General features: G+C 42.5%; 1 protein-coding gene across 1 annotated transcript in view; it reads right to left on the bottom strand.

Annotated features, from left to right (window-relative positions):
• The window catches only part of IPO5 (importin 5), a 62,136-nt gene that overhangs the window by 30,421 nt on the left and 17,969 nt on the right, over positions 1 to 13,746 (bottom strand). Inside the window, exons 6-9 of the mRNA XM_019523940.1 lie at positions 8,416 to 8,538; positions 8,200 to 8,320; positions 5,040 to 5,127; positions 1,794 to 1,900 (exon numbers count right to left, since the gene is read on the bottom strand). Of these exons, the coding sequence (XP_019379485.1) occupies positions 1,794 to 1,900; positions 5,040 to 5,127; positions 8,200 to 8,320; positions 8,416 to 8,538 (439 nt within the window). The remainder of the gene's footprint in view (positions 1 to 1,793; positions 1,901 to 5,039; positions 5,128 to 8,199; positions 8,321 to 8,415; positions 8,539 to 13,746) is intronic.

The following is a 13,746-nucleotide window of genomic DNA, read 5'->3' as shown; positions in this document are numbered from 1 at the left end:
CCTTGCTGGGGTCGTTTGACCCCAGTACTCTTTCCTGCCATGGCAGGGGGTCGGATTTGATGATCTGCTCAGGTTCCTTCTGACCCTACCAACTGTGAAAGACTGGGCCACAAGAAATCTCATGGGCTACGTCCACATGAGTGTGGATGTTTGGTTCCCCAGGGACAACTAGCAGTGGGACACTTTGGGCCGCTGCTAGCTGGGGAATGTCTCTGCCATATGATCTCTGGCACTTGGCAGGTTACCCTGGGTGGGGTAGGGGAGGCTGGGGCCAACATTGACCGGGGTGCCCCTCAGTTTGGCTGGCAGCTGAAGTGTGGCTCTGGGTGGCCAAGCTCCAGTTTTGGGTGGCACGCACTGTCCCCGAGTATGCTGCACCTAAATGTGCAGTATATGGCATCACAAATGTGTACTTATCTGGATGCAGCCTCAAGTTCAGGTGCAAAGTCCTGTATACTGGGCTGCCTTAGTATAAGCATTGCCGGCAGATTGAGGGAAGTAATAATTCCTCTCTACTTGAGACTGGTGAGACCACATCTGGAGTACTGTGTCCAATTTTGGGGGTCGCTATTGTAAGGATATGGACAAGTTGGAGACAGCCCAGCAGAGGGCAACAAAAATGGTGAGGGGGCTGAGGGACATGACTTATAAGGAGAAGCCAAGAGAACTGGGCTTATTTAGTCTGCAGAAGAGAAGTCTGAGAGGGGATTTGATAGCAGCCTTCAACTACCTGAAGGGTGGTGCCAAAAAGGTTGGAGCTAGACCATTTTCAGTGGTGTCAGATGACAGAACAAGGAGCAATGGTCTCCAATTGCAGCAAGGAAAGTTTAGGTTGGATTTTAGAAAAAACTCTTTCCCTAGGAGGGTGGTGACACGCTGGAAGGGGTTACCTAGCGAGGTGGTGGAATCTTCATCCTTGAAGATTTTTAAAGCCTGGCTTGACAGAGCCGTGGCTGGAATGATCTAATTGGAGATGGTCTTGCTTTGAGCAGGGGGTTGGACTAGAATATATGACTGCCTGAGGTCCCTTTCAACTCTAATTTTTTTATGACTCTATATACCGATTAAGGAATAGTTAAAAAAAATTAACCCTGTTCCATTCAACATTAAAAAGATACAGCAATTTAGCTGAATTATACAGCTATAGGAATATGCAGACGTAAATATTACATAAGTTGGACACGTCTAACCAGCCTTCACTATTGGCCCCCTTTAAAGCAATTAAAGTTACATCTATCCATAGTTTCAGGTCTAATGAATATTCAGCCTGTCATCGTAGGAAGGGGGACAGATGTCAGAGTCAATTATGACTAATTATAATTTGCAATATGCAAGAAAAAGAAATTAACCCTGATATGCAATTAATGCTCTAGAAGGGGCACAGACAGATATAAATTTGAAATGTTTCCAAGTAAAATGCACTTAAAAACATTAAGTTTCACCTAGGAGACGCACACACCTTGTGCCTCCTCACCAGAATTTGTTAACAGGAGGCACTAGAACAGGGTGCAGTTCTACTCTCAGCTCCCTCATCCCCTGCTCTTCAGGGAAGGGTAGAGGTATTTCAGTACATAATAGAGGACCCTCTACGTTTAACTTTCCATGACCGACCAAAATGTTATCACATTTGACATACACGCTTTTCTAAACCATCCTGGGCAGAGAATAAACGTAGTCTAACAGGATCTATCCCTTATTATACTTTTAGATTACAGCAAAGTGTGAAGTAGCTGAACAGGAAGCTTAAATAGCCAATCCAAAATAACGTATACTGAGGGACAAAAATTACTTACGATTCTGGAGCATTTGCATAATATGTTCCTTAATCATAGGCAGAACAAGTTTCCCTCCAAGGCCACATGCCATTCTGTCCAATGCACTTTCACCAGCAACTGCATTGCTAAGTTAATATTAAAAGAATAATCATATTTAGTTCAGAGTCAAGCAAATGTTCCAACAAATCAGAAACTGCTTTTAGTACCAAGTTTTACTTCCTCATTTTTGCCCTATGCATGAGGGACTCAGGCAAGCAGATCAATCTAAAAAGGCATAAATACTGGGACTGTGCGAAGCTTCACTGGCTGTTTTGTTTTGATGCTGTTTTGACTCATTTAGAGCTCAAAACAGCGAAATTGAAACAAAAAAGGGCTCTGAAACAGCTTCGAAACAAAACAATGCCAGTCGAAATGTTTTGAAACTTTTGAAGAGTTTTGAATTTTGAAGCAGCCAGCCAGGTGGTGGGAGGCAGGGGAGAGCCAGGGCTGCACTTCAAGCGGCTCTGTAGCCCTATGTGGCTCAGCCTGGTGGGGACTGCAGCCCTTTTCCACACCTCCTGCTGCTGGGCTAAGCTCCGTGGGGCTGGCAAGCCTGACTGGAGCACAGCACTGGCTCTGCCTGCCTCCCGCTGCTGGGCTGCACTCCGATGGGCTCCGCCAACCCCATGGAGCTCAGCCCAGTGGTGGGAGGTGGGCAGAGCCGGGGCAGTGCTCTGCTTCCCACCACTGGGCTGAGTTCCATGGGGTTGTGAGCCACTGGGAGCTGGCCCCGTGGCTGGAGGCAGAGTGCAGCCCAGTGCTCCGCTTAGCTTCCTCCCACCAGCCTCAGTTCCCCAGTACTTCAAGGCGCTGGGAGCTGAGCCTGGTAGCAGGAGGCACTTCACCGCCCTGCGCTCAGTTCCCCAGTGCTGCAAGCCAGCCTCCTGTCATCTGGCAGGCAGATCGGGGGCTTGCCCACACCTCCGGGAAGGCTGTGGAGCTCTGCTGGACTCCTCCTGGGTGTGTGGGTCCCCAATCTGCCTGTCAGATGACAGAAGGCTGCTCCTGCCACCTGGGACGGATGCTGGGTGCACCCTGCACCGGGAAAATAAGTGCTGCTGCTGGCCCCAGGTGGCAGACGCAGCCTACTGTGATCTGGCAGGCAGACTGGGGGCTCACCCGCACCCCCGGGAGGGCTGCGCCAGACTCCTCCTGGGGGTATAGTCCTTTGCTACAAAACCTTGCTGACCCCTGCACTCTTGTATACTCTTCTTACCCATGACTCAAGTAGAATACATCCAATCCACGTGAGAAATTTGTGAATTATAGCCAGTTGCTTCCCTGAGACGATCAAAAAGCTAAACATTATCCCTATAAAACTATTCTATTTGTCCAGAGAAAGATTTGTGAGTGCTTTTTTTTTTTGTTTTAACACGGAAAGTTTTCCACTAGCTTTGCAAGGCTTAACTGCCACTAGTACAGCTTGGTTATGGCTAGAAGTGTGGAAATTATGCACACTAGATACCTACAGTGATGGAAAAACAGAACGATACACAGATCTTAAGAAAGGCTGAATAATTCCATATGAATTAAGGCAGAATAGTCAGAATCATAGATGCTTTCCAACTACTGTGCTGGAAGCCACTGAACTGATTACAAAAAAAAAAACAAACAAACAACAATGGAAGCTAGTCATATGGCCTTAACAAAGTTGTGAAAAGTCTTTGGTAGCATTGCATTCCTAGTCTCATGCTTTAGGGATACAGACTTGTTATATGTTTAAGCCAAGATAGCAATCATTTGATGAATGTTGCGGCCGCATAAAATGTCTTATTACTGCACTTCAAGCTAAAAATCACTCCCCCACCTGTAGCTTCAGGAAGAAAATTTGTCCTTTGACTGAAGAGCACCCACCTGAGAGGCTTCTTAGAACTTGAAGGGTAAACATGTCTGTTTTGTCTAATTTTCTGCTGAGCTAGAGTGAAAAGGCAGAACTCCCAATGAAACCTATACCTCCAACTTAAAAATGGAAGTCCTGTCACTTTCTTCTTCCTCCTCACAAAATGTAAGAAATCTAATTAAGTCTATGATGTATTATAAATCAAACCTAACCACTGATAAGGAAAATCTTGGTGAATCTCAGACTGGGGAGGAAGAATGATGATAGAAGAAAGGGGCAGGCCCACAGAGAACTGTGGAAAAGTGAGAAGTGTGAAAAAGAGTGGAAGGTTTGTACAAAGAAGAATTATTTTTTAAATAAAGCATAGAAAGTTGCTTTTTGTGGTTGTCCTCAGTAAAGTCAGGAAAGTTGCACAGACCTCAATTTAATGGGCTTCTCTTTGGTTTGATATTAGACAAACTTAGATCATTGGAAACTGTAGATTATAAAACAGATTCAACAATTATATCAGTGTCAAAGGATATTGATTCAAGGCATAAGATGCAACTGTTCTTTCTCTGAATGATTCTTTAGCCATAAAAAAAAAGCAGCATTCAATGTTAAGTTAAGGTGATTTTGCTGGCTTGTATTGCTACAGGATCAGACACACAACACAAATCATAACACCTAATGCACGCTCCTGGGCAGCATCTCTCCCGATTTCTTTCATAACCTTCCTCATTCTCACCAATGCAAACTTGGGGGGAAGTTTAATGTCCTCCAGGACAAATGGTTTTGAACAACTTTATACAATTCTAACAGAACTCATACTTGACTATAGGAGCTCCAAAGGATGAGATGGAAAAAGCCTGGAACTTCAAATAAATAACCACTGCAGAGCAGAATTCCCTTGCTTTAAATCTGTCTGCTTTTTGATTCTATGCTGTTTTGCCAACAAAAGATAAATCAAATATAGGCTCCAAGGGTTGGGGAGGGGCAGTACTTTAATTAGAGTGGCTCCAACAGTTAGCTTTGGTATTCACACTGCTTCCAAACACCTTGCTAAAGTCTTAACACTACTTCCACTGAAGCCTTTCCAGGAACACTGATCCTGCTCCCAAACTCACTCTTTCCAAGTTCGTACTGTATTAAATTCTAAAACTTGAATATTATATTCAGTTAGTTATGGTACAAATCTATACCACAAGGATTCTATTTTCTCTTGTACTATCTCTCTTGTATGAATCTATCTATATAAAAATAAAGCCTCTGGGTGTTCCATGATGCAGAATGATGGATAGGAAGCACAAAAGATGCAAACGACTGCACGACCTGCCTTGCAAACACCCAGGTCACTGGGATGCTGCATATTTTGTTTCCATAAAGACAGCTGGTTTGGCAGTTACCTGTCAAAATCATCATCCTCAAGCTCATCTGCATTTGCCCAGTCTTCATCTTCTTCCAAGTCAACCATCATTGCTAACATCTGAGGAACTAAAGAGATCAATAAATTACTTAACATTTTTTAGTGTGTTACTTCCAGTAGGTTCCCCAATTAGAAAAACATTTGTTTACTTCAATGCCATGCAGTTTCAAAACTGAAACAACAGTAACATATGCTTGTAGTTTTAAATGGTCTTAGAAGACACTCTTCTGAACATTTGCTTCAAAAGCAATAAAAAAGTCTTTTCACCAGAAGTCAGCTTTATTCCACCATAATTCTTCTGAAAGACAGATATTTAAGAAAGCCATGATTCCACTGTTAAAGAGACAGTGTATCTATTTGAAAAAGTTCAGCAATATTTTTCAGACTTGTCATTAGAGATTGCTGCTGGTGGGGGCTATGGAAAACATGGAACTGGGTGGGCTCTAAGAACCCCCTGCCTATGGTCACCAAGACCAGGCTGGCTGTGGCAGGCAGCAGGGAGGCTGCAAGCAGCTGTACCGAGGTCCACAAGCTCTGGCCTGTTTCACTGCACTTGTGCACCTGCTGCTGGCACTGGTCCAGGCTGGGGCTCCGTGGACCATGGTGCAGCTGCCTGCAGCTTCCCTGCTGCCTCCCACAGCCAGCCTGGGACCCCGGTGCAGCTGCTTGCAGCCTCCTTGGTTGGGGATGGCCCAAGACTGTGGCTTCACTACTCTGATTAAGCATGGGGAAGCCATTAATGCATGCTTAATAATTTGTGGATTAATGGCTTTCCCAGGCTTAATCAGGGTAATTAAGCTGTGGTTTTGGGCTATCTGGCAATCTGTGGGGTGGGGTAGGACTACCGAACCTCCTTTGCCGTAGCTGTTGGGGGGGCCTGCCATGCTCAGCCTGTGAAAATGGTGGCTGGCCCTGGGATTTGCCCAAAAGACTGACCAGCCACTGTCTTGAGTTTGGTAGACCCCTACCTATGGTGCTGAAGAAAAAAAAGTGATAACTCAATGTGCTAGTTGGAGTTCAATGTGCTAGCCAGACTGCGTCCAGGAAGAAACTGTATCCAGCCTGCAAATGTCTGATCCAGCCCATGTTTTACTAACAGCTTGCCAGTGCCCTACTGCTGCCCAACTGTCTGATCTGGCCTATGTTCCATGTTCTACTCACAGCTGTCTGATCCCTTGCTGACACTCCAGCGTTCCTACTCTGTAGAGAGGATTGCTATTAGCCTCTACTGCAAGCCTCCACTTATGGTTGCTGCCAAATTACCTAGTACAAAATCTGCCACACATTTTTCGGTGGAGGCTGCATTACAGTGGCAAGAGAGCAGCTTCGAGCATAGAGCATAGATGACAGAAGATCAGCAGCCTGTAGTGGCAGTTGGGTCTAAAGCGGTGCACCTTATTAGTAAGGGTTGCCAAGAATGATCTAGATCATTTAAGTCAAGTGAACCTAATTTTACAAATGTTCCAAAAACCACTATTATGAAAGGCCTGCTTTTTCATCCACATTATGTAGAGACACTAGGCCTCTTAGATACACAGGTTAAGTTAGGGGAAAAAAAACAAAACACCCCCAACAAGGTTGGCTTTCTTTTTCACTTTACTGAAAAGGATTGATAGCCATCATAAAATCCATCACAAAAGGATTGATAGCAAGCATAAAATATTCTAGACTACAAAACCACGAAATATTGGATTGCTTTTTGGGAAATTTCCAGGGACTTTGCAAGAAGTATGTTCATAGATTCATAGATTAAGGGTCAGAAGGGACCTAGTAGATCTTCTAGCCCGACCCCCTGCCAGGGCGGGAGAACAACAAAACCCCAAAACAAGAAACGGGACTCAAATGAGTCCAGCCAGGTAGGCATCCAGCCTCTTCTTAAAGACCCCCAGGGTAGGGGCCAGCACCACTTCCCTTGGAAGTTGGTTCCAGCTCCTAGCCGCCCTAACTGTGAAGTAGTTTTTGCAGATGTCCAATCTATACCTCCTTCATCTATCAGAGTGAAAATAAAGGGAAATCATTCTGAGAGCACCACTTGGTCATCTCAGTGCCCTATCCACCTACAAAAAAGATCTGACAGACAATACAGGTGTACTTATGCACCTACAGAATAGTACTGTGGCGGTGTTGTCCAGCTGAATGTTATATTTAGCGTCTAGAAGTGTGCTCCAATTTCCACAGGAACAATGGCACAGTAACTGCCCTGAAGTTTGCAGTCTAGATTTTAGTATTTCAGATTTAAACTAAAGCCTATATAATAAGCACCTGAGTAAAGCTGCCTGACTTTTAAATACTAATGTTGTATTTGAAAGTACTGAATTATTTATTTAAAGCCGATTGGGAAATCTGAATTCCATAGGAGTCACAAGCTATTCACACCTCTTAGGAGTCAGGATGCTTTTTTTAGGAACCTAAATACAGTAAAACCTGTTATCCAGCATCCCCTGGAAATGGGGGATGCTGGATAACAAAATATGCTGATTAATTGAGCGGCCTGGGCCACTGCATTAATCCTGCTGCATCCCGCTGCCCCTCTTGCTGGCCCTGCAGAACAGGGAGGCAGGCCCCACATAGCCTATTATGCCTCTGGGCCGTGGGGGCTCGGCAGCACAGGCTGCTTTGCCACGGGCCATGGGGGCTCAGGGAAACCAGAAGTGCCATGGTGGGCACTTCCAGTTTCACTTTCTTACAAGCAGGCATGCTGGTTAAACAAAGCATGCTGACTTGCAAGATGCTGGTTAACAGAACTTTTACTGTATCTACCTTTTGTACATGTGACTTCAGCACAATATAGATATACAATTTTGGAAGTTTCAGCTCTATCAAATAACAGCTAAAACTACATAAAATGTTTTCCCAGGATTACTTTCCCAGCATTTTCCCTAGTTACTACTGGAATTATGAAATTGCAAGTTAGTGTTTCCACAATCAAATGGAAAAGACAAGTAGGCCAGGTAGTCATAAATATAATACGACCTTCCTAGAAAGAATTTTTAGAATCCTTAATTCAGGGACAGGGTGTTAACAAAGATTTAACAATACCAAAAATCAAAACAAGATTGTGCTATTTAACACTTTATGCATTAAAATAAACAATGTAAAAATGAGGAAGAATATTTAATAAAAAGGAACATTTTACTTACTAGCTTGTGCAACGATGCTAGTATGTCTTCTCAGCATAGCAGCAGCAGTCTCTGAGAGAGTCACTATTACTTCAAGTGCCAACTGCCGCTGCATGTTACTGAGGCTTGTGTCAGCACACAACTGCAATCCAGAAGATTAATGCAGATGATTAGACCAAAAGTTTATTAGCAAGTGGCATTCTACAGTTATAATAGCGTATAAATTTCCAAATTTACCTTCAGACTTAGTTGTAAGGTAGGTTCTAGGTGTGGGCGCAAATATTTCGGAACAGTATCTGCAATCTCTACAAGGGACTTGAGGACCGAGTCATCGCTTTGGTAGCAAGAATCATTTACAGCCTATGAAGAAATTAAAATTAAATTAGCATATTTTGCTCTAAACTCATGCTATCAACACCAGGTTATGAAAAGTCCCCACTTGTTGTCCAAAAGTTAATTCAAGCCCTTTACATCCCTTAAAATTTAGGGGTCACTCTCCCCGTTTAACTGGTTTCCTTTGGTCTTAGTGCGAGTTCATGCAACAGCCAGCCAGAGGCACGTTTAACTTGGTAAAATGTACACATACCTAGGTTAATAGTGCCCAAACGCTAAGAGAGAAAACATGCATTTACTTTGACAGGTATAATTTCAGAAAACATTTTTTGTACTTCACAATTCAATATTTTTCTTTATTAACGTAACTATAAAGCTCATCTGCAAAGCAAAGCAAAGTTCATACCCATTTTGCTTCTTTATGTTATATACATAAAACACTGGTTAAACTCTGCATCTTTGATAAACAAAGAGTCCTTAAAACTTGGTATTCCTAGTTTCCTTATCTTCCCAATTTTCCACCTGTGAACTTTAGAAAACCATGGAAATGGAGTGGATCGTTTCGTCCCTGCCCCCCCCCCCCACTTTTAAGATGGGGAAAGAATCTGGTAAAAAAAAATTAAACTGTCTTCTCAACCACCTAACTGATCTTAATACTTTTTAAAATCAACTACAACTTCCTTGAGGATTGCTTGAAATGCAGATGGTGTAGTTGGGAATACTTCCCCTCAAGATCTGATCTTTTTCCAATTACAGGCTGAAATAGTATGATCTTACAGGTTCCAGTGCAGAATAGTATGTAACAACTAAGAGACTACAATTGGGGGGAGTTTTCTTTTTGTATTGTAGTACGTTAAGGGGTATTTGTGTGGCTCGTACAAAGATGATCTTGAGGAAAGTATTCCCACTCCCCTACTCCTGGCCCAGAAGCACACTCTTCTCTAATCAATAGACTCCAAATGGGACACAATCCTGCCTCAGCAATAAATGTAAAACTTATCAATGCATCTCTAACACAACAGCGAACACACCTCACAACAGAACTATCAGAATCCACAGATCCTACACATACTACAGCGTTATGTGCACCTCATCCAATGCACCAGAAGCCCCCACTGAAACTATGTTGGTGAAACAAGACGGGAACTATGACCCCAAATGAACTTTTTCAGAAACAAAAAACAGACAGACAAGAACATTATTTACTGAACCACTTCCTTTGACCTTACAATCCTCATGCTCAAAAGGAATTTACAAAACATGTTGGGAAGATGGGCATGGGAACAGAAATTCGTAACTATACTGGACAGTCAAAAATTTGGTCGCAATACAGACGGTGGCTTTATGACTCATTACAGTAACCTTAAAAATACTGCCAATCATCTCCCTGCACTTCACAGGCCAGGGGTTCCCACATTTTTTAGACTGTGGACCAGCAAACTGATGACTGGCAGACTGCGGAGTGGCAGTCAAACCTTTTTTATTCTGGACTTCTGGTCTGGCAGCCAGACTTCCTGAGGACCAGCAGCCAACCCTTCATGGCCTGGTACTGGGCTGCAGCCCAGGGATTGAAAACCTCTGTCATTGGTAATAACTACCCCCATCTTGAATGTTTTTTTGTCACGAAACAGATTGCCTATTCTACTTCACATTTGTCTTATAACAGCTCCTTTTTACCTCTCCACTCCTAGTTCATTGTCCTCCAAACCAAGGGTGTCAAATTCACCATAGGCCATGGGCATGATCTAGCCTGCAGAATCTCCTCCCCCACCAGATCTGTGGAACCAGCAGCAGCTGCAGTGGTCTTGGTCCAGGGCCAGCAGGGGAGGGGAGCAAATGGAGGCTGTATATGCACAGCAGTGGCTTGTCCCCCTACCACCCATGACCATGCACCCCCAGTGGCCACACTCCCCTACATTCTGGCAACCCACCACATTGCTTGTGGAACAGTTCTGCAGGCAGAGTCCAGCCCTCAGGCTGTATGTTTGACACCTTGATCCAAAAAGATTGTTTGCATTTGCATGGAGTCTTTCCTAGAGTTTTTAGCTCAGCCTGTATCTGCTTCTCCTTCAGACTCAAGGAAGAACATTAAATGTGAAAAAGCTTGTTGAATAGCTCTAACTACACATTTGGTCCAATAAAAGATGCCACAAAAATATTTGGCTCTTGAATCCTTTCACTTAACATGGAAGGCTAATGTCAGAACAGTGCGGAGAAACTCGGCTCAAATACAGACTAGAAGTCAAGAAAGGTCATTCCTATACAAATCTGTACTGTGCCATTGACCCTACATTCTGTTTAATAGCTGCTGAAAGATGGGGTGGGAAGGGGAGAGTGAATCCTATTTGCTCACATTTATAATAGGTGTACAATAGTGCAATACAAAAGTAACTATTTTTAAGTTTGGGTATCTGAAGTTGTATGTCCAAATTTACAGTGGTCATTAAATACAAGTAGTTTATTTTTCACAAAGTAATAAGCACCCATATGTAATACAAGTCAGCTGGCATTCCAGATGCTTTGCTTTGGTTAAAAGTTAGGCTCCTGTATTCAGATGTACATACTAAGAATTCAGGAGTTTATAAGTATGGGGACTTGAAAAATTTAGTCTAAAGGGCCTACCTAGTCAGCTGGAATGTCATTCAGCATATTGAAACAAGGTTTTAAGCTCTGTCCATTTGATAGTCCAACCCTTCTTACTAGTCAATTAATAGAATCAACTCTAACAGTGTAAAAATTCTTTCCCCAACTGACTCTAAATGTCACCCACAACTATTCTAACATTTCCTATTTATAACCTAGGACTTCTGTTGCAATGATCACAAAATCCAGCCCTTTCCATAAGCCATGCTCTAAAACAGGGATGTCCAGCTTATCCAGTTGAGATCCGGGTGATAGGGGTCAGCCCAGGCTGGATACAGGGTCCAACAGCAGCTGTGGTCAGTCTGGGATCAAGCAAAGGAACAACTCCTATGGACACAGGACAAGCAAGGGCTGTACCCATATAGCCCTTGCTTGCTCCCCTGCCACCAAGGCCCATGTGCACTGGGATCCAAGAACCCTGAATTTTGTGGCAAGTCATGCCCCACTAGCCATTTCCCCCAACCTCCAATAGTCTGATGGACTACTGGCAGCTTTATGCAAGCACCCCTACTCTAGAACCATACTTTTTCTATTAAAACTATGTTTCTAGTCCTTAGATAGAAAAGAAAACCTTGAAAACATGAATAGAGGCAATCAATATTTTATCACATATTCAAGCAATCTGAAATAGCAGCTGAGGTATAAACAGGATGCATCAAAATGGGTCATTAGATCAAAAATCTAAAAGTGACAAAATGTATTAACATTAACTATTTAACTGTTAAACACTGTAGCATAGGATCATAAGAAAACAGGGCAGGAAGGCACCCTCACAAGGTGATCTAGTTAAAACCCTGCTGAAGGCAGGGCCATCCATAACTAAACCATCCCAGCCAAGTGTCTAACCTAATTTTGAAAGTTTTCAAGCATGGAGATTCCACAACTTCTCTAGGTAGCTTGATGACCCTTATAGGCAGAAATTTTCTTATAATCTCCAATTTAAATTTCTTCTGCTGCAGCTTGAGGCCATTGCTCCTAGTCCTAGAAAAGCCCTCTCCATCGTCTCTGTAACTGCCCTTTAATTACTTTAAATCCCACCTCAGTCTTCTCTTCTCTAGGCAAAATATATCTAATTCCTAGAGCCTTTTCTCATTTATTTCAAACTTACTTTGTCCCTGGATTATATGTTATCATTCAATATCCATCACAATCTTTTGGACAGTACAAAACTCCATAGTCAAAGTTAACACCAACCTATTGGCAACTGATTCTAAGTAAAAAATGAAAATAGTGAATTCAACTTTAAAGCAGTTGCATGCATATGAAATAGTACTTGTTTTCATATTTACTCAATTTAAAAAACTTCAGTTTCTTATTTAAATGAAGGTACTGGAGAATGCAAGGATCTAAGTACAATTTCAATTCAGCTTGCTGTGCAACAGAGATTATACTTCTAGTTCCCACTCCCATAAACTAGTTACCTGAACGTTCCTATAAACTAAACTTTACAGTTTGAATAACCTAAAAACAAACTAGGGCTGTTATCACAAGTACACTATTTCTAGATTCCTTTAAGAGCTCAAAACAGAAGCCTAATAGAGCACCAATCTTCTTTACTTCCAGTCTGCTTCATTTTCAGGAAATCTATAAAGAGCTTTATATTAGAACTCCAGCAGTTGCACATCTCTTCCAAAGGGAATCTAATTTAGTCTTAGATGCCAGATAAATTTGTTCTGAACCCTTAAAAGTCTAGCTACATTAATCTAGCAATTCACAGATTAAGATCAAAGACCCCACTATAACATTTGTTCTGACCTGTTGTGTGTCATTGGGATATCACCAAGCTACCCGCCTTCAAGCCAGTAACTGATACAATCAAAATGCATCTTTGCAGGAAAAAAAAAAAAATCTACCACTTGTCTTGTCAGTGTGTTTCAATTATGAAGGACATTGCAGTCTAACCCACATCTATAATCATAAAAATTGTCTAACATGTGAACAGGCAGTTAATCCTTCTGACCCACCTCAATTGCTGTCCCTGCTATACTATTAGGAGCCCTGAAACTTACTAGGTTCTGTCATTTTTTTTAAGGCTCCTCCTTAAAGGGAAGGGGCTCTGCATAAAGTTGTAAGGAACCTAAATGAGGTTCAGCTGAAAACAAGCTGTATAAGTAATTTACAGCTGAAACCAAGCTGTTCCAAAAAACTAGTCATAATATATCCAATTAGGTAGCACATTTAATATTAAAATCCATGGATCTGGTAAACAACTGCTTGAAAAAGTAGCCTTATCTGTGGATGTATTGAGTAGCTTAGGCTTTATTTTTAATTTGAACAGTTTAATTTCAGTTCCCAGCCACTGGTTCATTTAGTTTCAGTTTCCAGCTACTGGTTCTTGCTATGCCTGTCTCCAAAAGGTACTGACACCTGGATAGTTTTTTTTCCAACCCAATTGTGGCACTTTTCTACACCCTCTCCAATGTGTCAACATCTTGTTAACATGTTAACACCAGGACTGGATCCAATACTCCAGCATATGACTCCAAAAAAACTTTTTGGTACTGGTAAGGCATCAGCTGAAGTATGATGTCCAGTTTTGGGCTTCATACTTCAGGACAGATGTGGATAGATAAGAAAGAACCCAAAGGAGAG

This window comes from Gavialis gangeticus, unplaced genomic scaffold (assembly GCF_001723915.1).
Source record: "Gavialis gangeticus isolate Ggan-Ray unplaced genomic scaffold, GavGan_comp1, whole genome shotgun sequence".
NCBI lineage: Eukaryota > Metazoa > Chordata > Crocodylia > Gavialidae > Gavialis > Gavialis gangeticus.
The sequence above is the reverse complement of the archived record's forward strand: the minus strand, read 5'-3'. Positions and strand labels throughout refer to the sequence as shown.